The 26,115-nt window shown below is 46.1% G+C and overlaps 1 protein-coding gene across 3 annotated transcripts in view; it reads left to right on the plus strand.

Annotated features, from left to right (window-relative positions):
* The window catches only part of TMEM117 (transmembrane protein 117), a 522,463-nt gene that overhangs the window by 343,946 nt on the left and 152,402 nt on the right, over window positions 1-26,115 (plus strand). For all 3 annotated transcript variants that reach the window (XM_062195101.1, XM_062195102.1, XM_062195100.1), the window contains exon 5: window positions 6,735-6,832. In XM_062195101.1, the coding sequence (XP_062051085.1) occupies window positions 6,735-6,832 (98 nt within the window). The remainder of the gene's footprint in view (window positions 1-6,734; window positions 6,833-26,115) is intronic.

Genomic DNA, 26,115 nt, shown 5'->3' on the forward strand with positions numbered 1-26,115 from the left:
ATCAATAAAATTAACAAAATGATTGCATTCAAAATACAAAAAGAATACTTTGAACATCCAAAAATGAAACCAGCTCACCTGTGAAGATGGGAAAGCAATAATTCCAAGTTCCAGTTACCTAAAACTTCTTGACATCAGTCAGCAGTGTGAACACAATGAAATGGCACCATCAATTCTTAAGGAGAAATTCAGACCTGAGCATTTTATATAAAGTTTAATTATTGGCCAAGTATAAAGAACATCAATAATTTTTGTTGTGGACTATATCATTCTCAGATACTTTCCTGAAAAACTCATCACACAATGAGGTCTAAGCATTGGAAGAAGCAGACCAACACCAGCAGCAATGATGGAAAAGATCACTGGGTCAATTTAGTTGTAGGTCCAAGGTTAAAATAAATGCCTGGTTTCTAATTATAAAGCCTAGTGTAAAAATACTTTCTGAACCCTAGTGACACAGAGGTGATATGTGCTATAAAAAGTATATTTGGGGCTGGTGCTGTGGCATGGTGGCTAAAGCTGCCACCTACAATGCTGACATCTCGTATAGGTGCTGGTTCGAGTTCTGGCTCTTCCATATCTGATCCAGCTCCTTGTTAATGGCCTGGGAAAAGCAGCAGAAGATGGGTGGAGTCCTTTGGCCCCGCCAACCACGTGGGAAGACTCGGATGAGTCTCCTGGTTGCTGGCTGCAGCCTGGCCCACCCCTGGCTGTTGCAGCCATCAGGGAAACCAGATGAACCAGCAGATGGAAAATTTCTCTTTCTGTCTCCTCCTGACTGTGTGACTCTGAATTTCAAATAAATAAATAAATCTTTAAAGAAGTATACCATTTGTATTTTATTATATTTTGTAGATGATAAAAGAATGTATCATTTAGAGATGATAAATAAAATAGGGATATAAAATATTCAGTGAGCCTAAAAAGTAATAGGAAAAATAATGTGATAAGTAAAATAGAGTTGTATGCAGGGAGAGGAAGCAGAGTGATTTCGACAATGCTCAGAGTAGGAAGTAATGAAATAAAGAGTGGATAGAGTGCACATCTCGAATGAAGTTCATGATAAAGGTTACGATCAAAACAAAATAGACATCTTTGGCATCTCAGAAGAGTGCAGATAAAAGCATGATTGGAGTTAAAACCAGAGGGAGCTATCCAAACAGGTCTACATTTGCTGATAGAGAGGCGGTCAAGCTGTATTTTTTTTTTTTTTTTTGATAGATAGAGTGGATAGTGAGAGAGAGAGAGAGAGAAAGGTCTTCCTTTGCCGTTGGTTCACCCTCCAATGTCTGCCACAGCCGGCCCGCTGTGGCCGGCGCACCGCACTGATCCAAAGCCAGGAGCCAGGTGCTTCTCCTGGTCTTCCATGCGGGTGCAGGGCCCAAACACTTGGGCCATCCTCCACTGCACTCCTGGGTCACAGCAGAGAGCTGGCCTGGAAGAGGGGCAACCGGGACAGAATCTGGTGTCCCGACTAGAACTAGAACCCCGGGCGCCGGCGCCACAGGTGGCCTATTGAGCCACGGCGCCGGCCCAAGCTGTATTGTTAAATAGAAAGTAGTTGCAAAATAGCGTGCCATCATTTAAAATTTTATCTAAAAATTTGTTCATTAACATCCTTAATGAATATGCTTATTTATTAATAGAAAAGTATCTTTTTTTTAAAGGGCACTCCCTGGGGGATGGCATTGTGGCATACTGTGTTAAACACTGGCCTCCTATATCAGAAGGCCAGCTCATTTCCCAGCTGCTCTGCTTCCAATCCAGCTTTCTGCTAATGTGCCTGGAAAAGCAGCAAAATACGGCCCAAGTGCTTGAGCCCTGCCACCCACGTGGCTTTAGCCTTGCCCAGTCCTGTCTGTTGAGGCCATTTGGGGAGTGAAACAGCAGATGGAAGATTGTTATTCTCTCTCTCTCTCTCACTCTCCCACACCCAACTCTCTTTCTATCTCTGCCTTTCTAATAAATAAATCTTTTTAAAAAATCATATTCCCTTGGGGCCGGCACTGTGGCTCACTTGGTTAATCCTCTGCCTGTGGTGCGGGCATCCCATGTGGGCGCCGGTTCTAGTTCCAATTGCTCCTCTTCCGCTCCTGCTTTCTGCTGTGGCCCGGGAGGGCAGTGGAGGATGGCCCAGGTGCTTGAGCCCCTGCACCTGCGTGGGAGACCAGGAGGAAGCACCTGGCTCCTGGCTTCAGATCATCACAGTGCTGGCCATGGTGGCCATTTGGGGAGTGAACCAACGGAAGGAAGACCTTTGTCTCTGTCTCTCTCTCTCACTGTCTATAACTCTACTTGTCAAATAAATAAATAAATAAATAATGATACCTCCTAAAAAGTGACTACTTCGAGAGAGGCATCATTAAAGCCATAGTTATTGTTTGTATATTATGACCTTGTATCCCTAATCAGTGAATATAGTAGATTAATTTCACATATTAGCATCAAAGTGTACGGAATAAGACTACAGATATAGTATCTAGCTATGGTGCCTGCGTGTGTTCAGGCTAAGAAGATAAGACTGGAAAAATTAAAGGATGATGCAGGATGCAAATGAAGCTCAATTATGTTACACAAATACTCTATGAAGCCTTCTTGTAATATTGGAACTCCAGTGACCTCCTGTTTTTAACAATGTTTAGACTTCATGGTATGTTAACTTTGCGTTGTTCCCACATTGTGTTAGTGTAGCTTATGCTAGTTTTGTCTTTACAGAAGAGATGTAGTTGAAGAATAAGAAACTGAGGCACTGAGGTGTTAATTACCTTGCCCTAAATGAAAAACTAGTAAAAGTCAAAGCTGGGGCCAGAACTCAGGCAAGCTGGCTCCACAGCAGGTGCACAACCCAGTCGTTAGGTGTGGCTGTCGCTCTTATTAAACCTTGCTGACTTCCGTTTCTCTGCTGGTGAAAGACGACAGCTACTGACTTACTTTGTGAAGTTGCTGTCACAATTAATAAGAAAAGTACATCTAAGGTCTTTGTAAGCTGTGAAGCTCTCAGAGCTGCAGCCATTCTTCCATTGCCACATCATTATACAGGCTCAACTCAGAGAGGAACAAGGGTTTCACTCAGATTCCTGTAGAGAGAAATTGTTGTTACAATCGCTTGCTGACTTTTCAACCTGAAAATGCGTGTGCTTGCTCCGATTGCACACGCCTTAAAATAGCTTGCGTTTGACTGAGAACGATGGCCTGACAGGGCACGGCGCAGGGCTCTGAGCTAGGGCAGCAAGGGCTGCCCAAGTCACAGAACTGGGCGCACTGCTCCCGACTTGGAAGGGAAGACCCACGACTGCACCTTTTGGCGTCTTCCTGTGGGTGCGGTGCCGCCAGGCCTTGCGCTGTGTGTGCGTGTATGTGCACGGCAGCCTTCTGCATCCTTCTCGGCCCCCGTGCCGTTGCCTGCATCTTTTCCCACCAAGACTGCCCTTGAGCAGCACCAGAAATGAGTTAGTTTCTCTAATGCAGAAGGTAGTTGGGCTTTTTTTATATTGAATGCATCCTTGTAATGACTGTGCCTGCAGTCGCCACATTAGTTGCAAGTGACCTGACGTTGATCTGGCGATATGACTACAGTGCAGACTTGCAGCAAGGGGACAGGACTGGCTCCCTGGCGTAAGAAAGAAGGTTTTTGTTTTTTTTTTTTTAATTTTTTCCCTCATCTTGCTATTTCCTTCAGAAATTGCTTCATCCTTAAATGTCATTTTACAAAGCAGTCTGCTGTAGTAATTGCTCATAGAGCAGCAGATTGCCTCCTTCTGGAAACACAATGAGTCTTTCCCAGAAAGTGCCCTGGAGAAAGCACTGGAAATTGAGTAGAACCCACCCAGTAATCACTCTGTTGCTTGGAAGTACTTACTGCCATGCAGATTCTGGCTGGGACAAGACACATGTGGCTGAAGAGGATTAAGTCCGTAAAAATATCTGGGAAATATAAAATATTTACCTAAGTATCCATTCACTTAACCTTGAAGTTTTGTTACAATATTGTACGCAAGCATTGTTGTTCAAGGAGATTGAACTGGTGGGAACAGAAGCAGCTGCAACTGGTGGATGTAGAAGCGTAGATAAAACTCTTCACTCAAGTGTGTGTAGGATTTACATTTCCCCACCATTGCTTTTGTCATGTTTTTAGTAATAATAAATCTCTTGATTCATGGTTAATTTTTATTCTATCTTCTTCACCTTGCTCATTTTGGCCCATATCGTATATCATTTTGGATAGGAGTGCAATCCATAGGCATTAGTCTGAGGGAGAAACAAAAGCCGTTCATTTTAGAGGTTCGGAAAGAAAATAAACAGCTCAGAAAACCAGCAATGAATGAGCTTCCTTGGAAACAGAAGGGAAACAAATATTTTTTTCTTGAGTTTTTAATATTCGTTGCATGCACATTTATCAAAGCAATTGGCAGTTTCAAGAATTGAATTGAGAGCATCTATCAAAACCACTTGTGATTGTTGAATCTGTGCAGGATCAATAGTGAAGCTACAGAATGAGGGTTAGCACTAGATATAGTGGACCAACTACAAGTACTGTTGTTGGCCCTGAGTTAGAGCTGACAAATTCTGCAGTGTCCTCCATGGGAGGCAGGGAGTCACTTTGGTTCTCATCAGGCAGGAGAATCTTAGGGACTCTCTTCCTAGAAATGACACTGAGGAAGAATGCAGAGGGAATGAAATCTAGCCTTTCCTGGAAGCCAGCTCTTCTGTGTTCTGATGCACCATGGCTGGTGCGGGAAGCCTGGGTGTGGTAGAGAAGGTTCCGACAGACATTGCCTGGACGTGGCGTGGTGCAGCCAGACGGCCTTGCTGCGAGGGGATGCACCTTCCTCCACGGGACTTGCAGTCCCACTGCAGGGGCCACCATTGCAGAAGGCCCCCCGCCCCCCACTGCATCGCCATCCTTCATCATAGCGATTAAACTGCATGTACTGCAGGGTCCTTGCTCTCGCATGAACGTTGAAGTTTTAAGGACAGGAGAAAAATATATTGTATTTTGGTGGATGTGAAAATTCTATCTTACACCTACTTCATTCTGTATCAGTTTGTTTACATTTTCATGTTTCTTTCCTTTGTGTGAATCTGAAGATTATTAATTATAACCATAATTAATGAAATAGTCTTTCCTTTTGAAGGAAAGGTACATTTTGTGGAAAATAAGAAGGTGTGTGTGTGTGTGCGCATGTGCAGATACATGCACAAACACATTTTTTCTTTTTTAGAAAAAGGAAATTCATTCCCACCCCTATGAGATTGTTAAATGCTTTGATGATAGGTTACCTGTTAACGACACATGGGACATTTGCTGGACCTATTATTATGTGACACAGCTAATGAGCAATTAGTTTTGTTAATGGGTCATGAAAAACAAGCATTTACATCCTAATTCATTTTATCATTTCTCCTTTCTGTAAATGTTTTGGTCTAGTATCTAAAGAGCCTTAGACATTAGGAAGGGGAAAAAAAAGAGAAATCTTTCAGCCTCAAGAATTTTAAAGCCCAGTGGGAAAATACAGTGACACAGTGATGGGGGGAAGGAATGACCAAGAGCCACAGATTCCCTCGCAGGGGGAGAGCAGAGAGGCCCCACGGGGCAGCCACTTTCCCTCCAGGGCCTCATGGAATGGGCAGGCTCTGTGGTCGAACAGGAGCAGGCTTCCAGAAGAAGGCATGGAATTGCACGTGGGAGATGCTCCCTGATTAGAGTCACTGCTGGAACCCTGGGTATCAGGGTTGAAGAAAAAAATCTAAACCCATCAACAAATATTTGGATTTTAGAGCTTCCAATTTAGACAAACTTGAAAAGAATACATTATTTTACTTGTTAAATATGTTTTGTGTCTATGGAGATGTTAATACACAAAGGTGCTGATTAAAGGTGATCTTTATTGACATTTGAAAACCAGTGTCAATATTTGACCTGCTGAGTGACCTTAAACAGGTTGATTCAGTAATCAAACACATTATTGATGTTTTAATTGAAGTACATTTCTTCTGATTCTTACCTCCTCCTAGACCTTGATGTTAACATATGTGCCTCTGGGTGGATTCCATACCTTAACTGAGTTGGAATGAACAAGCCCAGACGTCTATCAACTGAAGACTCAATAAAGAAATTATGGTATATATACACTGTGGAATACTACGCAGTAGAAACTTGAAATCCTGTCATTTGCAATAAAATGGATGCATCTGGAAACCATTGTACTTAGTGAAATAAGCTAGTCACAAAAAGACAAATGCCGTATCATCTCTCTGATCTGTGGTAGCTAACAGAGTACTTAAAATGTAATCCATAGGAGTGAAACTAACACCTGGAGATGCGATGAATTCACCAGCCCTTTCCTGGACTGTCAAGGAACAGCGTTTTTCTTGCTTGTTTGCTTGTTTGGGTTCTGTTTTTCTTTTTTCTTCATAGTATTTGGTGAACTCTCTACTTAGTGTAGAGTTAATCTTATGAGTACAAAATTAACTGAAAATTGATCTCTGTAAAAAATAAGAATTGGAAAGGAAGAGGGAGGAAGAAGAAACATGGGAGTATGAGAGGGAAGGAGGGAGTGGGGGAAGAATCACCATGTTCCCAAATTTGTATATATTAAATGCAAGAAGTTGTATTCCTTAAACCAAATTTTTAAATGTGGGAAAAATATATCCATCTTGTGCTCCTGGTAGACTACGTGCATTTGAATGTAATATTGCTGGGCGTGCTAAGGAAACCCTTCTCCTGGTTGCAGGTCACGGATATGATGCTGCAAGACAAGCCCTACCCCGACTGGGGAAAATCCGCGAGAGCCTTCTGGAAGAGGGGCAATGTCAGGATCACCCTGTTCTGGTAGGACGCGGCTGCGATTGTCCACCTCTGCCTTGGGTGGGATTCCCTTGGGTGTGTGCAGTCCTGCCCACAGAGGCGTGCTCAGTTAAAGCCATTCTCCTCATGATCTGATGCCTGCACGTCTGCTTGCGTGTTGTTGCGTGTACATGTTTGTACAAGAGAGGTCTGCCTGATAGAGTGATGCCCTGAGGTGTGACCAGAGGTAAGTGGGTTTTTGAGTCAGCAAAAACAAGCTGTAATTTTCATCAGGGCAATCAGGGTAAACGCTGTCTCCTCTGAACACTAACTTGTGCAGTGTGTTTGACAGGGTACGATTTTGCTCTGACGAAACAGGCAGAGGAGGGGCCTCCCTGGTATTTCTTCTCCACCTAGATTCCTTTTGGCCCCCAGCCCAGTCAGTGCAATTAAAAACTCAGTCAGGGTCTCCTGGGACTGGCCGGTGTTTGCTTGTGTTTGCACAAGCTCCGGTAGCAAGGGCAGGAATGCAGATAGCCTGAGAGGCACTTTGGCCATAGGGCCCTCTGCCTGCTCTGTGAAGCTCCTGGACCCGCACCTGTGCTCAGAAGTGCCCTGACGGTGGTTTGTGCTGATGAACTCTGTCCTGTTCACGTCCCTTCTGAAATGAAAGGAGAGAAATCGGTTTATTCTTAGATTTAATTCTGGGGTGCTTTTTTATGTAAGAGCTGCAAAACTCACAGCAGCTAAGCAGCTGGGGGGAAGTAGACCCTCTGTAGCCTCTTGTGCTTTAGCGCTGTGGTTCAGTGCTGTTAGAGATACACAGCACTTTGAACTCAGTTCTTAGCAGGTAAACAAAACGGGATTTTTGTTAATAATGTGAGAATTGTAGGTGTTTATTCCCACTTTGTTTCTAGGGGTCAAGTGTGCCATTTTTATGGTGTTCTTTAACTTGCCTGTTTCTTCCAGTTTATAAGCTCCCGGTATAGTACAGTTCATCTGAAAACTATATAGTATAGTAATTACAGCAGATATTTCTATGTAGTATAGTAATGGTAGCAAATATTAGTTGTGGGTTTGCTTTGCTCGAGGCCCTGGCTAAGGACTTGCTATTCTGCTATTTTTCTCTAATCTTGATAACCAGTGATGTGCCTGCCGCTGTTACAGGATCCGTGCACATATTTCCAGATGGTTACCTTTAGTTCTTTACTGTGAATGGTGTCAAATAAGAATGGGAGGTTCTGGGGAATCCCCCACCCTACAGAAATCCTCACAAGCATTTTAAGAATCAGAGTTTTGCAAGGAGGGAGATCACCCTGACAGCAGCGGTGTTTATGGACTGCCTTGTGTTGGCTGCACACGGCCCTGGGCGAGTGCATGCCAGGGTCATCGGCTCACTGCCCTTGCCTTAGTCACGTGAAGGCCCTGTGTGCTGGTCAGCCCCACTCTTAGTCACAGCTGCTCTCCTGGGGCAGGGTTGTTCCTCCCTGCCACATCTCAGCACCTTTTTCCTTGAATGTTCCATCTTCCACAGATGGCTTCATTTGGGCATATGTTGTACCATGGTCCCAACAAGTAATCTAAAGCATGTGTTTGTAGATGAAGAATCAAATGTTTATTTCATTTTTAATTTTTATTTCTTTATTTAAGAGTTGGGGGGAGGAAGGAGGGAGAGAGAGACCTTCCATCTACTGATTAACTCCACAAATGCCTGCAATGGCCAGCGCTGGGCCAGGCTGCAACCAGGAGTCAGGAACTCCATCTGGGTGGCAGGGACCCAAGTACTTGAGCCCTCAGGTGCTGCCTCCAGGACGCGCCTTAGTAGGAAGCTGGATTGGAAGTAGAGTGACTGGGACTTGAACCGGACCCTCCAGTGTGGGTTGTGGATGTCCCAAGCAGTGGTGTTGTTACCGGAGAACGGCAGGGTTCTTGTCTTCGCGCAAGAAAGAATTCAGGCGTGAGACAGAGAGTAAGTGGAAAGCAAATAGCAAGGTTTATTAGGGCAGGGACATCCGTAAGAACGGATGGGCACCTCTCCAGACAGAGCCTGAGAGAGAGTGCCCAGTCGCTCAGACTGGAGTGGGGTTACATGGTTGAGTGGAGAGACTACACCTGGGCAGGCCAGGCGGGCGGCTCAGCAGAGAGGCAGAGGGCTGAGCATGCCGTCTGGTTCAGGCCAGGGTTTTTAAGGGGATGGGCCTTGCCTTCCCTCTTCTCCTCCTGGAACAAAGGACTTTTTGGATGTAAATTTGAAAAATTCCTTTCTGAGTTTTCCCCCTGAAGTTATCAGACGAGGAAGCCCAGCTGCCATTGTCCCACCTTAGAGGAGCCCTAGAGGAAGGATGGTTATGGGTTATCGGGTAGAAGGGGCAGGGCGTTTGAAGTGCAGATACTGGGCTGCCCCTGGAAGGTTATCGGGATGACTGAGATACATATGCTGGACCTGGATGTCAACTCCTTAGGCCTTTATCACACACACATAAGCTCATTTCTGACTTCCTACCTAACAATGTTATGGCCTGGACCATAACGCCTGCCCCTAAAGCATGTTTAGATGTGAAAATAATCATTTACTGATTCACTGATAAATAGATAGTTCTTAAAGAAGAAAAAACTAAAACTCATATGTATTCTTATAATCGTGTTTTTAGTAAAGCTATTAGTAATTAGATAATATATTTGGGAGGTAGATTTTCATTCTTACAGTTCAAAAATATAAAGTTATTATGAACAAAAAATAAGTGGAAAGTTTAAAAGCCAGTTCACATTTTTTTCAGTTTATCCATTTCTATACAGTTAGATTATCTTGGCACAATATTCATGATTTTAAAAGAGGAAAATCTGGGGCCGGTGCTGTGGCATAGCAGGTAAAGCCACCGCCTGCAGTGCTGGCATCCCATATGGGTACTGGTTCGAGTCCCGGCTGCTCCACTTCTGATCCAGCTCTCTGCTATGGCCTGGGGAAGTAGTAGAAGATGATCCAAGTCTTAGGTCCCTGCACCCCTGTGGGAGACTGGGAAGAAGCTCTTGGCTCCTGGCTTAGGATCAGTGCAGCTCCAGCCTTTACAGCCATTTGAGGAGTGAACCAGCAGATGGACGACCCCTCTCTGCCTCTGCCTTTCTGTAATTCTGCCTGTCAAATAAATAAATCTTTAAAAAGAGGAAAATCTGATGCAAAAAGTTGAATATGGAAATATGTGGGTAGCACAGAAATGTTCTTTTCTATTCATGCTTTGCAGATAAAAGAGATTTAGCAAGCATAAAGGGCATTTGTTTTTCTTTGTAGCCCTAGGAGATGAAGTACAGAAATTATCAGCAAGGTTTCAGATGAGACAAAAGACAGTATTTACACACTGTGTATCATCCACTCAAAAGGGGTGTTTTCTTTTGATTCTGCTCTAGTTAAGGAGAGGGAGATCAGTGTGGCAATCTGTGGCAGAGAGGAAATTCTGAGAACAAGCCTCTCCTGAGGCGCCAGGCGCTGCGTGCTGCAATTTTAGCAGAACAGGGAGCACTTTGGTTCCAGAACCTTCCTGCGCCTGCCTGCAGGCTGCTGTGCGCTGAGCTGTCCAGGGGCCCTCGTGGCAGGTGTGGCTCTCTTGCTGCTGAGGGAGAGACACTCTGCTGTGGTTAGTGGAGGAGCTGGTGTAACAAGGCACTGGAGATCTGCTGCACCATCCAGACTCCTGGGAAGCATCTGCATTTTGGCCCCTCTGATCACGAATACTGTGACTAATGATAGTGTGGATGCAGGTGGCCTGTGCCACATCAGAGCAGAGACCTTTACTATCCAGTGAGTAGCACAGAAGGGCACTCTTTCTTGGTAGCAGTTACAGAAGCTTTCGCCCAGCTAGAGCCTCTGTCGTGCCGGTCATTTGGGAGTGACCAGGATAAGGCCAGCGTCATGAGTGGCTCAAGGGACATCCGTGCACAGGGGGCTGGGGTTTTGTTTCTGCCACGTGAACTGGCCATCCTGGTATATGCACAAGTCCTTTCTGAAGATGAAGCTGCCACACCAGACAGCTCATCTTTGTGTCTTCAGGGTGGGGCAGCAAACAGCCAGGAAGGAAGCTCAGGACGGAGACTCACAGACGACAACATCCCCACGTGGTCTGGTGCCAAAGCCCTGGGCAGAGACAGCAGCTTGCGTGTTGCTCTGTGTCTGAGCAGCGTGCACCGCTGTCCCATTCTGGACTGTGTTGTAAAGTACTTTCTCTAGGACTGTAGTGGTTTGAATGGACATCTGTTGATTTTGATAATCTTAATTCCTTTTTTAAAGATTTATTTATTTATTTGAAAGTCAGAGTTAGAAAGTGTGTGTGTGTGAGAGAGAGACAGAGAGACAGAGAGAGAGAGAGAATGAGAATGGCTGCCATGGTTGGGACTGGGCTGGGACGAAGTCAGGAGTCAGGAGCTTCATCTGGGTCTCCCAGTTGGGTGAAGGAGTCCAAGCACGTGGACCATCTTCTGCTGCTTTCCCAGGTTCATTAGCAGGGAGCTGGATCTGAAGTAGAGCAGCCAGAACTCAAACTTGCACCCACATGGGATCCAGTGATGTAGGTGGCAGCTTAACCCACTGTGTCACAGCTCCAGTGCCAATTGTCTTCATTGTTAGCTGGGGAACAAAGGTAGCTGATGATATTTTCCTGGCTTTGAATATCTTAGTTATTAAAGTCTAACAAAAAGAATTTCATTGTTTAACGTTGACTAGAACAGAGTTAATCAAGATGTGATTATTATTGTCAAATATGGTGCAGGAGAGTAATATGGTGATAATAAAAATAAAACAGAGAAATAAAAGTGACCTAAGAGTTGGGGACCTATGAGGCAGAAGAATTTCAGTGACAACAGCCAATGTCTAAAGGTACAACTGCCATAGCTTTCCGCTCTCCTTTTTCTTCTTCTTCTTCTTGCGAAAGAGATGAGTTTCATTGCTCTGTGCAGTTCCCTTTGGGATTTGTGAAGCTGTTTTCTGTTTTAAGCTAAAATATGGAAGAGGGAAGATTTCTGTTCTGCTTTGCTCCAGAAGGCAAAACATGGACGAGTGTGTGTAGGTCACGTGGGAACAGACCTACTAGGGAAAATCCCTAATAATCCGAGCTTCTCCATGCTGAGCGAGCCTGCCTGATGATGTCTTGAGTCCCCAGTCAGTAGAAGTGTTCCTGTTAATATCTGATAACTGTGCACCTGGGATGCTATTGAAAGATGTTTACAGTGACTTAGAAAAAAAACCACTTCTAAATTTCCATTAAATTAGAAGATCCTGTGACTGTATATCCTTTTCCATTGTTTTTTCAAAAAAGATTTATCTGTTTATTTGAAAAGTAGAGTGGTAGAGAGGGAGAGAGAAACAAACAAACAAACAAAGATCTTCCACCTCTATCTGCTGATTTCATTTCCCAGATTACCACACAGCCAGGGCTTACCCAGGCAGAAGCCAGGAGCCAGGAGCTTCATCTGGGTCTCCCTCATGGGTGGCAGGGGACTGAGCACTTGGGCCATCTTCTGCTGCCTTCCCAGGTGTATTAGCAAGAAGCTAGATCAGAAGTGGAACAGCCCAGACTCGAACCAGCACCCTGATATGGCATGCTGGTGTCACGAGTGGCAGCTTAACCTGCTGTCCCATAATACCAGCACTGCCTGTGTGTTCTCAACCATGAAAAATCCTATGTGTCCTCCACTGTGTAGTAGAGATAATGTGATACAGTTGTTGCGATTCTATCTCAATATGTCTCTTTAGGATTACACTCTGCCTCTGTAACTGATGAACAACTGGACATTTTAGTCAGCATCAGATGATGATATCTACTAGATCAATTGCCTTGGGGCCCGGTTCTGTGGTGCAGCAGATTAAAGCTTGGGCCTGCAGTTCTGGCATCCCATATGGGCGCCGGTTCTAGTCCCGGCTACTCCACTTCCAATCCAGCTCTCTGCTATGGCCTGAGAAAGCAGTAGAAGATGGCCCAAGTCCTTGGGCCCCTGCACCCTCATGGGAGACCTGGAAGAAGCTCCTAGCTCCCGGTTTCTTATCAGCTCTGCTTTGGCCATTATGGTCATCTGGGAGTGAACCAGCGGGAGGAAGACCTCTGTCTCATTCTCTGTGTCCACCTCTCTATGTAAGTCTGTCTTTCAAAGAAATAAAATAAATCTTAGATCAATTGCTTTAACTTTAAACAAGCTCTGCCTGGTTCTAGAGCTTCTAAGAAGAAAGATCCAAAGATGTGCTTCAGGTGTTGTTCTCGCTGGATTCCGACTTGCAGATAAGGAGGTGGTTGCTGGTGCATTTGTGTGCTATCGTATCACACAGAAGTGTTCATGGAGACGTGAACCCTGTGCTCACACCTTCACGGGCATACATCAGTACCTATGCATTAGCACAGCCCTGTGGAGTTAATTTTGATGCTTTTGTTAATGTATCTAAGTAGACACTTATTAAATGCTGAGTGCAATGTAGAATCATGGTTAGGAGCAGGGCACCTGCCTCACTTGGAACCCTTGCCTCCCTAACTGTTGTGAGCCACTGAGATTTTTAAGCAACTCATTGCTGTTACCATCCTCAGTGCTGAGAGTAAGTTTGACAGGGAAAGTGAGAACTTCAGCAGTTTAAATTTTAGCTCAGTGGTGAGGTCAGGAACAGAAACAAATAGCCAGGGCTAACTGCCGGTTGAATGCTGTGATACAGAGCTCAGTGAGCCCCAGGCATGGTTGCTTTAAGGAACTAGAGCCCCGTGTAACAGTAATATTCAGGAGCCAGCAGGGAGGGCTTGGGACTGAGGAGTGATGTGGTGGTGGTGGGGGTCAGGGGCAGCACGGAGAGTGGCGTGTTGAGGCTCGGGGCACTCCGTGAATGGCTGTACTATTTGACAAGCAGTTCTCAGGTGGGGTCCCTGTGAATCTCAACTTGGACACGTAGGGCTTGATAACCCACAGAGATGCAAAGTAAGCCCTTCTCCCTTATTTGGGCCCTGGGCTTGGAAGTGCATTTCAGTCTATGCCTCTACCCCAGTAGAGATGGTGCGGTCAACACATAGACAGTGTTTGAAGGAAAGCAAGTGAGTTGTAAGTGAGAATGAAGGGTCTTCTGGGACAAAACCTGGAGGGCTCTTTTATTTAGCAGTGGGCAGAGGGACATCTCCACAGAGGGCAGAGAGAGTGGACAGGGAGTGAAGAAGCAGAAGGAGTGCCAGAATGTCTGGTGAACATAGCTAGGATATGGTCATGGCAAAGCTGACAGTCAGATCCTGCCTATGGGTCAAAGAAGATCAAGATTCAAGCTTCCATGGGTTTAGCTCTAAGAAGACCAGGATGGTGACCTTGCCCGTGGATTTCTCTGACAGTGCTGACTGCAGCCGGCTTGGTGTAGAGGAGGAAGAGGGAGCAGTGAGTGCAGTCAGAGAGAGCAGATGAGAGAAATACCTTTAATTTTTTTAAAGTATTTTGACTTTGCAAAATTATGAATCTTATAGAAAGATGTATAGAGTTTGTGAGTTTATTTCATCTAGAAAATATTAGACTTATTTTCAATTCTTTTTTTTTATTTGACAGGTAGAGTTAAGACAGACAGTGAGAGAGAGAGAGAGAGAGACAGAGAGAAAGGTCTTCCTTCCATTGGTTCACTCCCCAAATGGCCACCACAGCCGGTGCTGCACTGATCTGAAGCCAGGAGCCAGGTGCTTCCTCCTGGTCTCCCACACGGGTGGATGGTCCAAGCACTTGGGCCATCCTCCACTGCCTTCCCAGGCCATAGTAGAGAGCTGGACTGGAAGAGGAGCAACCAGGACTAGAACCCGGCACCTATATGGGATGCCGGCGCCGCAAATGGAGGATTAACCAAGTGAGCCACGGCGCCGACTCCCCTATTTTCAATTCTTTAAAGACAATGTGCAGCTAGAAAATTCTTTAAGATATTTGCCCTTTAAATAGAGTTGTGCAGCATTGTCCTCCTAGGGACCCAGAAACTGTTCATCTTAGAGATGTTTTCTTGGTCTCTTGAATCTGAGTGAGGTTTACGGAAAAATAATTAAGAAGGCAATCATTGATGGTTTGAACGTCGCCCCGTAATACAGCCCTTCCTTCCAGTTGCTGACCTGGAACAGCAGAGAATTTTAGAGAGTTCGCTCTCAGGAAGCCATGGGAGTCCTGCACCATTTCTCTGGCTGGCAGCTGTGGGAGAAGGAAGCTTTCCCTCCCTAGTCTGACACATGGGGATGAATGGGCTGCACCCCTGAGCCAGGAGGCCCAAGTCTTGGCTGCCAATTTGGTTTCTGAAGTGTGAGTCCTCTTTTCAAAGTTCCCCGAGTTCTAATCCAATGGGACCAATGCACAGATTTACAGCAGCAACAGTAACTTCTGGAAGAGAGGAAGCAACATTTAACCAGCACAGTGGCTCGATCCAGGCCAGTGTGGGAAATCCCGTCCTGAGTTTTCATTCTGGGTGTCTCTGCCCTGTCCCTGGCATCTGTGTTAGATTTCAGATGCAGGCATTTCATGCCAGCAAAGCTCCAGACACGACTGTGCCATGACCTGGGAGAAAGTGCAGATATGCTCTCTCTGGCTGTCCCCTTGCCCATGATCATCTGTGGTGAGCCTTGGTGCATTTATCTTTACCCTGCAAATAGTTACAAAGCGACTGCTGTGCAAGTGCCTCAGAGAAGAACATGCTGCTACAATGATGCCTTTGCTGGCATAAAAGTCCTAAAAATTCTGTTTAGTTTCGTGTGCTTCAATCAAAATATGCTTGCTTGTTAGTGTTAGGGTTTTTCTGTTCAGAGGACGATACCAGAATAGTGATTCTTCCTTGTTTGAACTGTTCTGCTCATGCCCGTCCCTCAGCTTGCAAACTGGACGGGAGAGCCAAGGCGTATCAGTGACATCACCATGACTGCTTGCTTAGTGCCCATGGCTCACTGTGGTTCAGCCCAGCTTCTGACTGGCAACCCACAACTTTGTGCCACACTAGTCCCTGTTGGATACTCCCAGCCATGGTTCTCAAACCAGAATCACTGTTGACCAACACTGGCTGTTCACAATCTTTAGGGCTGCTGCTTTCCCTTTGCTGAGTGGAAGTGTGTTGTTGTGTGCTGTGGGAGCCACGTGTGGGGTGGGGATGCAGGGAGGGTTCATCCAGCATAAGGTGAGGCTTGTATCTGTTCCCATCAGTGCCCAGTCTCCTTCTGGGACCAAGCTGGTGCTATTGCCCTGATCCAGCGTGAAAACCCCTCATCTCTTGTTTGCAGAATCCTTTCTCTCCTATATCCCTCCCCCAACCTCCACCACCAGTGGCTGAGCTTCCAGCCTTCTGTCTTCACTAGAAGAGGGGAGTACATGAACGGTGTAAAGGGTGAGGTGCTTGCGTGTTTCTCTTTGCCCCAGGGAGTTTTCTGACAACTTGGAGGTGGAATCTGCAGGCATTTGTCACAGATCAGCTGAGGCACACCCTGAGTTTGTTCTCAGAGGATTAAATGCAACCTGTGTGTGATAGCTGGGCACAGGAGTGACTTACATCCCAGAATCCAAGCCTCCATGTGACAGCCAGATGGAGCATTGCCATCCAGTAAGAGGAAACACAAACTTGCCTTGTGTGTTCATGTATTCTTATTTGTGGTTGTTGACTGTGTTAGACCTTGTTCCTGAGTGCACCCTGACAAACAAAGGTACAAAATTCCTTAAAAAAAAAAAGAGATGAGAGTAAATTCAACTACCAATTAAAAGGATCATAGACCATGACCAAGTGGGATTTATCTCTGAAATGCAAGGATGGTTCAATATATGCCAATCAATCAGTGAGGTTGCTTTAGTAGAAAGAAAAATAAAAACCATAGAATCATCTCATTAGATGCAGACACAATCATTTGACATAATTCAGCACTCGTTCATCGTAAAAATTCGCAACACACACACACTCAATCTAGAAATAACGTACCTCAGCCTAATAATCACTGCCATGAAAAGCCCATGGCTAAGATGGCATTTAATGGTGAAAGAATGAAAGCTTTTCTTCTAAACAAGCAAGCTCCTACTCTCCCCACTTTATTTAACATGGTACTGGGAGGACTAACAAATCAGCCAGGAGGGTGTCAAAGATGCAGCACCCAGATATGGAAAGACACATAACCTCTCCACCACACCAGGCATGCGAAGATGCTCCACAAGGTTCTTGGAAAATGGAATTAGAAGTTAAGTTTATTTTGGTGCCAGACAAAATTGAAATCCATGCATAGTTCTTTCATAATCTGAGTTTTCATTTTAATTTTCTTTTTTTTATTTAGTAAATATAAATTTCCAAAGTACAGTTTATGTATTACAATGGCTTCCCCCCCTCATAATTTCCCTCCCACTCACACCCCTCCCATCTCCCACTCCCTCTCCCATTCCATTCACATCAAGATTCATTTTCAATTATCATTATATACAGAAGATTGATTTAGTATATATTAAGTAAAGATTTCTTCAGTTTGCACCCACACAGAAACACAGTGTAAAATCTGTTTCAGTACTAGTTACAGCATTACTTCACATTGGACAACCCATTAAGGACAGATCCCACATGAGAAGTAAGTACACAGTGACTCCTGTTGTTGACTTAACAATTTGACACTCTTGTTTATGGCGTCAGTAATCTCCCTAGTCATGAGTTGCCAAGGCTATGGAAGCCTTTAGGGTTCGCCGACTTTGATCTTATTCAGACATGGTCATATTCAAAGTGGAAGTTCTCTCCTCCCTTCAGAGAAAGGAACCTCCTTCTTTGATGGCCCCATTCTTTCCACTGGGATCACACTCGCTGAGATCTTTCATTTAGGTCCTTTTTTTTTTTTTTGCCAGAGTGTCTTGGCTTTCCATGCCTACAATACTCTCATGGGCTCTTCAGCCAGATCCGAATGCCTTAAGGGCTGATTCTGAGGCCAGAGTGCTATTTAGGACATCTGCCATTCTATGAGTCTGCTGTGTATCCCGCTTCCCATGATGGATCGTTCTCTCCTTTTTTGATTCTATCAGTTAGTATTAGCAGACACTAGTCTTGTTTGTGTGATCCCTTTGACTCTTAGACCTATCAGTGTGATCAATTGTGAACTGAGATTGATCACTTGGACTAGTGAGATGGCATTGGTACATGCCACCTTGATGGGATTGTATTGGAATCCCCTGGGACATTTTTAACTCCACCATTTGGGGCAAGTCCGATTGAGCATGTCCCAAACTGTGCATCTCCTCCCTCTCTTATTCCCACTCTTATATTTAACAGGGATCACTTTTCCGTTAAAATTTAAACACCTAAGAATAATTGTCTGTTAATTACAGAGTTCAACCAATAGTACTAGAACAAAAAAAATGCTAAAATGGATAAAGTATTACATTGTACATCAACAGTCAGGACAAGAGCTGATCAAGTCACTGCAAAACCTTAAAGAAAGAAATAGAAGAGGATACCAAAAAAATGGAAAAATCTTCCATGCTCATGGATTGGAAGAATCAATATCATCAAAATGTCTATCCTCCCAAAAGCAATTTATACATTCAATGCAATACCAATCAAAATATTGAAGATATTCTTCACGGAGCTGGAAAAAATTATGCTGAAATTCATATGGAGACACAAGAGACCTCAAATAGCTAAAGCAATCTTGTACAACAAAAACAAAGCCAGAGGCATCACAATACCAGATTTCAGGACATACTACAGGGCAGTTGTTATCAAAACAGCATGGTACTAGTACAGAAACAGATGGATAGACCAATGGAACAGAATAGAAACACTAGAAATCAATCCAAACATCTACAGCCAACTTATATTTGATCAAAGATCCAAAACCAATCCCTGGAGTAAGGACAGTCTATTCAATAAATGGTGCTGGGAAAATTGGATTTCCACGTGCAGAATCATGAAGCAAGACCTATACCTTTCACCTTACACAAAAATTCACTCAACATGGATTAAAGTCTTAAATCTATGACCCGACACCATCAAATTATTAGAGAGCATTGGAGAAATCCTGGAAGATATAGGTACCGGCAAAGACTTCTTGGAAAAGACCCCAGGAGCACAGGCAGTCAAAACCAAAATTAACATTTGGGATCGCATCAAATTGAGAAGTTTCTGTACTTCAAAAGAAACAGTCAGGAAAGTGAAGAGGCAACCGACAGAATGGGAAAAAATATTTGCAAACTATGCAACAGATAAAGGGTTGATAACCAGAATCTACAAAGAAATCAAGAAACTCCACAACATCAAAACAAACAACCCACTTAAGAGATGGGCCAAGGACCTCAATAGACATTTTTCAAAAGAGGAAATCCAAATGGCCAACAGACACATGAAAAAATGTTCAAGATCACTAGCAATCAGGGAAATGCAAATCAAAACCACAATGAGGTTTCGCCTCACCCCAGTTAGAATGGCTCACATTCAGAAATCTAGCAACAATAGATGCTGGAGAGGATGTGGGGAAAAAGGGACACTAACCCACTGTTGGTGGGAATGCAAACTGGTTAATCCACTATGGAAGTCAGTCTGGAGATTCCTCAGAAACCTGAATATAACCCTACCATACAACCCAGCCATCCCACTCCTTGGAATTTACCCAAAGGAAATTAAATTGGCAAACGATAAAGCTGTCTGCACATTAATGTTTATTGCAGCTCAATTCACAATAGCTAAGACCTGGAACCAACCCAAATGCCCATCAACAGTAGACTGGATAAAGAAATTATGGGACATGTATTCTATAGAATACTATACAGCAGTCAAAAACAATGAAACCTGGTCATTTGCAACAAGATGGAGGAATCTGGAAAACATTATACTGAGTGAATTAATCCAGTCCCAAAGGGACAAATATCATACGTTCTCCCTGATCGGCGACAACTAACTGAGCACCAAAGGGGAAACCTGTTGAAGTGAAATGGACACTATGAGAAACACTTCCTGACTTTCTAAACACATAAATAACCTTAGACGAGGAAGGTGACTACCCAGAGCTTGAGGTGTAAAGATCTTCAGATGTGTTGTGTTCAGTGCTGGAATACTCCCTCCCTGGTAGATGTTTTCTGAAGGAAGTTTGAACTGATTTCCAACGAACAGAGTCCTTTAGCCATAATGTCTAGTATTTTCTCACCTCTGGTGTTTCCTAGCAAAATGCTGGGTTTTTTTGTGGTCATTGGTATCAGCATTTAGGACATCTACTGCATCTTTATTTTCGACCTTGAAAACATGTGTAAAAAATTTTTAAGTCCTTGAAAATCCTGAAGATGAACCAAATAAGAAAAACATCAACTAGCTCTTACCGCATGAACTCTGCTGGAATTTCTGCTAATACTGCCTGTTTCAGTGGGATGTCAAGCTATATGTTGTGCATCTTATTTCTTACCTAAGTCCTGTAATTGAGACTAAATGATATACAATTACAGTGAGTTAAAGCACACAGAATGTTCTGGATTACAAGTATAAGGGCTATCAGATTAATATATTCGATCATCAGTAAGTTCTTTTAGTTTGGTTTTACTGTGTCGGTGGCTCTTCCATTGAGATGGTGAAGCTTGATGCCCACCCCTCAAATAGGGGGTCGGTCTTTTCCTTATTCCAGAGAGTAGAGAATGGGGAGGGCAGCACTCTTTACTGTGGAGAAATACAGAAACTTAACCCCCGCGGTGCCGGCTTACCATTGTCAGTGCTAGGCTGTATCAACAGCCTATGGATTAAGGTCCCCACATCTGTAAATGCTACACTATTGCGAATGTTTTGTATCTGTTTGCACTCAGTCTTTGACATGTCCTGTAGTTGTTAGGATGGAAAGAAGGACAAAGGGGCCCTCTGCACTCTTCTACGATCATAGGAGGGGGCATCGCCCAGAGTATTTAGTCGCCTGAGCTGTTGGTAGCAGGAGATCCCTGTGCAGGTGCCCTGCATCTGCCGCGTGGCAGCCCCGAGCCAGCCTCTGTGGACTCTGTTACTGATGGTGTCCCCATCTTATTGGTGGTACCCGAGTAAGTGTACATACATGCATCCAAACACACATCCTTGTATGTACAATATAAACACACGTACATGTTTTTGTGCATGGATGACGGTACCTCAGAAAGCCCGTGGAAAATGCACTGTGTCTTGTAGCTCCATTATTCCAGGAGCAGTGCGGCTCCCCTGCCTCCTGCCCTAACCCTGATCGCTGCTTCTGACCTGTTACCTGTGACGCAGCCTCCTGTGTGCGGTTCTGCCCTGAGTCTCTCAGATGTGTTTTTGTCACTGAAGCTCTTCCCTGTGAGCGTGGGCCCCCAATCTCTTGTCTTGCACAAACCCTGCCATTTCAGTAACCAAACGACCCCACAGCTGGTAGCGTTTGCTCCGATGAGTCCGTGACATAGGTGTCCTTGTGGGGTACATGGGGGTCTTCCTGAAATAGTCTGTCGTTGCCTTCTTCCCCGTGGCCCCTCTTCATCTCTCTCCCTCTTCCCTGCTCTCAGCCTCCCCAGAGCCATGTCCTAAAGCTGAGGGTCCCGCAACTCCCTACAACTGCAGCTTCTGCCTCTCCCTTCTATGGGGAGTGACGAGGCTGAGCTCCAAGACTCAGGCCCTGCAGGACGTGTCCAGATCACAGCACTGCTGAGTGGGAGCCCCAAGCCAAGTGCTGGCGTGTTCTCTGGGGGGCAGCGTGCTCCTGTGTCTGTGCCAAGAGCAGCAGTTCGCAGTGGGGGAAGGAAGGAGGGCTACATGTTGAAGGTAGAGACTTCTTACATGCGTCCAGTCCAGAAAACACACACACCTCGAGGGTCCCCCTCGCTCTGCAGAGGTGCAGCTGGCTGGGTTCTGCGTGAGACCCCGTGAAGCTGCGCCCACACTCACTGCAGTTCAAGGCGAGTTCTGTCGCAGACAGAACCGTGAGCCAGAAAACTGCTATGACCTGCATTCGCACGTCCTTGGCCTGTGTTCAACCAACCGAGTTGCATTTCAAAAATAGTGCCGTAATAGAGATTCTGGAATTAAAAGAACGGAATGTTGCCAAGGCTGAAAACTATCAAGGGTAATTTAGTATGTCTCTTTGCCTGTGAAGAACCGAGCTATTTCTCCTTTGAGCATAAAATGCTGATATATATATATATATATATATATATATATATGCATATATGTAATGTGTGTATACAGATATATGTATGAATGTACTTCCCCTGAAGTCTGATTTCACATCCATACAACATGAAGATGTTTACTTGTTTCTATGCCAGCCATTTCAGTAAGTAAACACCAGCACCACCAGTGACGTTACCATACGTAGTTTCTCATCAGGAGACGGTAGGGCCACGTCAGGTCTCTGTGGCACTGAGTTGCACACTCAGCACCACTGCTGGCTGTCAATGGGTCAGGACGGAGGAAGACTCCGTTCAGCCCCTCACAGCTCTCTGCTCTGCAGGGATGTTCTCCTCAGATGTGCGCCCACAGGGGCTAAGGTTGCTAGGCCGAGCTCTTCTTTTCCCTGGCCTCTTGCCAGGAGGGGGCTTGCTGTAGCACTGTGCCCCTAGGGCACGTGGCCCTCGGGCCACCCACCCTAGGCTTCCTGGCCTAGATGCTCCTCCACGTGGCTGGTTCCTGGTGCTCGGTATGAACCCAGATTTACCTCTCTCTCTTAGATAAAGCTCTCACTCTCCTATGCATCTTTCACACTAAGTAAAGCTTAAAATGTAAAAATAAAAAAGTTGCTAGGCTGAACTGGGAGAAGGAAAGGTGACCAACATTCCTGAGGCTCTCTGTCTAGGTGGGCACCTTGAATACCTGATCAGACGTCAGCTTTGGGACAGCTGTGGGCTCCGTGGGACCAGCTCCACTACGTGCAGGAAGAAGCTCAGGTTCTCGACCCACATCATAAAACTTGAACACCCACCCGCATGCTCCATCCACCCTGTCACTGTGCTCAGGGACTCTGCGTGGACCCGGTGCTCTCGGTGGCTCCTGAGAGAAGCACCTTCCCCTGGGGAGGCATCACGCTCACACCTGGAGCCAGGCAGGACCACTTGCACTGTGTCCACACCGCAGCTGACTCACAGCCCCTCAGTACCAGGGCCTCTGGGCCTGGGGGCAGCGGCTAAGGAGTGGCCTCTCCAGGTGGGGACGGGGTGAGGGGACAGAGGTAAAGGTCACTGGAAATACCCTTAGAGCAGCAAGGTGGGGAATTAGTTGCTTCTTTCCTAAGAAGGCCTCCTGTCCACCAGAAGGCCCGGAGTTCCCTGCCCTGGCCTGGGGACAGTTTGCCTCAGTTACACCCTGTGGTCTCTCCCTCTCCTCTCTTTCTCTTTCTATCTTCCCCCTTCTCTCTCCTGTCTCCTCTCTCCCCCATACTTGTGCTTCTGTGACCTGACTGTGTCTCCACCAAAACCCATACATTGCAGCTGCACCCCTAGGACCTCGTGCTGAGCCTGCACGCGTGTGGAGATACGGCCTTTGAAGAGGCGATAAAGGGGAAATGCAGACAGCAGGGTGGGCCCGCTTCCTTGCAGCCGGTGTCCTAAGGATAGGTGAATAGCACAGATCCGCACAGAGCCACCACCATGTGCAGAGAGGAGAGATGCCTTCCAGCCAGGGAGAGAGGCCACAGGAGCTGCCAGCCCGCCGACTCCAGCCTCCAGAGCTGCCCTCAAAGCCGTCCAGGCTCTGGGACGCTGCTGCAGCAGCCCTGGCCAGCAGAGTCTCATGTACAGCATGTGGGTGATACGAGGCAGCCCACGAATCCCAGTCCCATGGACCATTTAAAGAGTCACATGACCCAGAAGCACCCTCACGTGTCGTGGGGCCTGGGTGCTGTGTCCCTGTCTGTGCCATGCCTGACCTCCCCTTACTCTACATGTGCATCACAGAGCACAGCAGTGAGCAGGTGTGTGGGAGCGTGACCTGGGCATTTTATCAGTAGCAGTCACGGAAGACAGGACTCGAGTGTGTTTGTCAGTGACCCTCAGGAAAGCAGCAATGGACTGTTGGTGTTAGCAATAGTCCCGGAGTGGAGCAGAATGGGTTTGGGATTGGCTGGAAATTTAGTTCACTCAGATAACCCTGGTTAGTCATGGGTTCAGCCAGATAGAACAGACAGACCGTCTCAAACTTAACATGTGTGAGAGCAGTGAGAATGTGTCACACGTGTGTGTGTGAGAGCAGTGAGAATGTGTCACACATGTGCGTGTTAGAGCAGTGAGAATGTGTCACATGTGCATGTGTCACATATGTGTCAGAGTATGTCATGTGTGTGCATGTTGGAGCAGTGAGAGCAGTACATGTATGTGTCAGCAGTTAGAGTGTGTCCCATGTGTGTGTCAGAGCATGTCACATGTGTATATGAGCAGTGAGAATGTGTCACACGTGTGTGTGTGAGAGCAGTGACTATGTGTCACATGTGTGCGTGTTAGAGCAGTGACTATGTGTCACATGTGCATGTGTCACATATGTGTCAGAGTATGTCACATATGTGTGCATGTTGGAGCAGTGAGAGCAGGTCATGTGTCAGAACTTAGTGTGTCACATATGTGCCAGAGCATGTCACACGTGTGTACATGTTGGAGCAGTGAGAGCAGTACATGTATGTGTCAGCAGTTAGAGTGTGTCCCATGTGTGTGTCAGAGCATGTCACATGTGTGTATGAGCAGTGAGAATATGTCACATGTGCATGGGTCAGCAGTTAGAGTGTGTCACATGTGTGTGCCAGAGCATGTCACATGTGTGTATGTGTTGGAGCAGTGAGAGCAGGTCATATGTCAGAACTTAGTGTGTCACATATGTGTCAGATCAGTAAGAGCATATCACGTGTGTATTAGAGCAGAGAGAGCATGTCACATGTGTGTGTCAGAGCAGTGAGGCCATCTCACACATGTGTGTCAGAGCAGTGAGCGTGTCACACGTGTGTGTCAGAGCAGCTGTGAGTGAGCAGAGCCACATGGCCTTGGCCTCCGGCTGCCCGAGCGAGGTCACAGGCTCTTGGGAGTGGCTGCTGTTGTCCAGGTCCCCCTCCCTGATTGCTACCTCTCTGGAAATCCTTGAGCTCACTCGGGACCCTGTGTTTGTCTCGCGGGCAGCAGCAGGGCTGTGTGCTGAAGGCGTCCTAAGCTGTAACACTCAGTAGGTGTTTGCTTTAACTGTGCTGGAAGGAAGTTAGAAAACGTTAGTGGTCATCCCAGTGCGTTAAATCTGAGCCACAGTATAATCAGTGGGGACCAATTACTTGTAGATTACGTCAAACTGCCTTTGTGTTTCAGGGGTCCTCGCGGTTCACGTCTGTGAGCTGCTGTCGCCGTGGTGCTGATCCTAAGGCCTGTCTGTGCTCTTTTCAGTTCAGGTTCTGGTACCAAGCCCCTGCTGTGACCTGAGCAGGGTGTCTCCTGCCTCGTCCAACAGCCTGTCTGTGACGTAGGACTGCCCCAGGTTTATGTGTGAGGAATCAGGCTGTGAGCCAGGGCTGCCATGCGGTCTGTGAGTGCAGCGGCCAGCCCAAGTGCTCTCCACCCCTGCTTTCCAGGTGCTGAGCTCGTTAGCTTGGCTGTAAATGTTAAGAGTGCCTCGCTGCCCCACTGTGACGTCTGCTCGATCTGCTCCTGTCTGCACTTCACTGCAGCACCAGCGTGCTGGGCTGGTGTGGAGACATTCCCTGTACTCACTAAGAACAGCCGTATTCCAAAAACATGACACCTCAAGCAACCAGTGGCTTGGAAGCTGTGCCCTGCCCGGCACCCTGAGTTCAGACACGCGGGGGGTTCTCGAGAGCAGAGGTGCTGCCGTTTCACTCTCACCTTCTCAGGGCTGGGCCAGCACACACGTGGTAAGCAAGGACTGAGTGGCTGAGGAACATGGATGGTGACTGCATATCCCGTCTCTGATGTCCTCGAGACTCCACAGCCTTCAAATGTCCCCAGGGGAATTCATTATTTTCCTCTCAGTTCTGCTGTTCCTCCATCCTCCTCTTCCTCCTCCTCTTCCCCCTTCTTCCTCCTCCGCTACCCCTCTTCCTCCCCCATCCGCCCCTCTTTTTCCTCCTCCTCTTCCTCACCTCTTCTTCCCGTCTCCTCCTCCCCTCTCTTCTTGCTCCTCTTCTTCCTCCCTGCCACCTCTCCCCTCCCCTTCCTCCTCCCACTCCCTCACTGTTCTCCACATTTGCTTACCTTCCTTTTCCACTTCTGCATTCCATAATTCAGCAAGTCCTGGAAAGTTCTGCTTTGTAAACCTGTAGACCCTACTGTCATATGATGGTTCCGTTTGTAGGTTTTGAGGAAGCGCCACACTGTTTTAAAATTTGTGATTTTTGAGCTATTTTACGTTCACACCAGCATGTGTAAGCACTCCCCTTTCTCTACATCCTGACCAATGT

Source organism: Lepus europaeus, chromosome 6, assembly GCF_033115175.1.
Source record: "Lepus europaeus isolate LE1 chromosome 6, mLepTim1.pri, whole genome shotgun sequence".
In the NCBI taxonomy this organism is placed as follows: domain Eukaryota; kingdom Metazoa; phylum Chordata; class Mammalia; order Lagomorpha; family Leporidae; genus Lepus; species Lepus europaeus.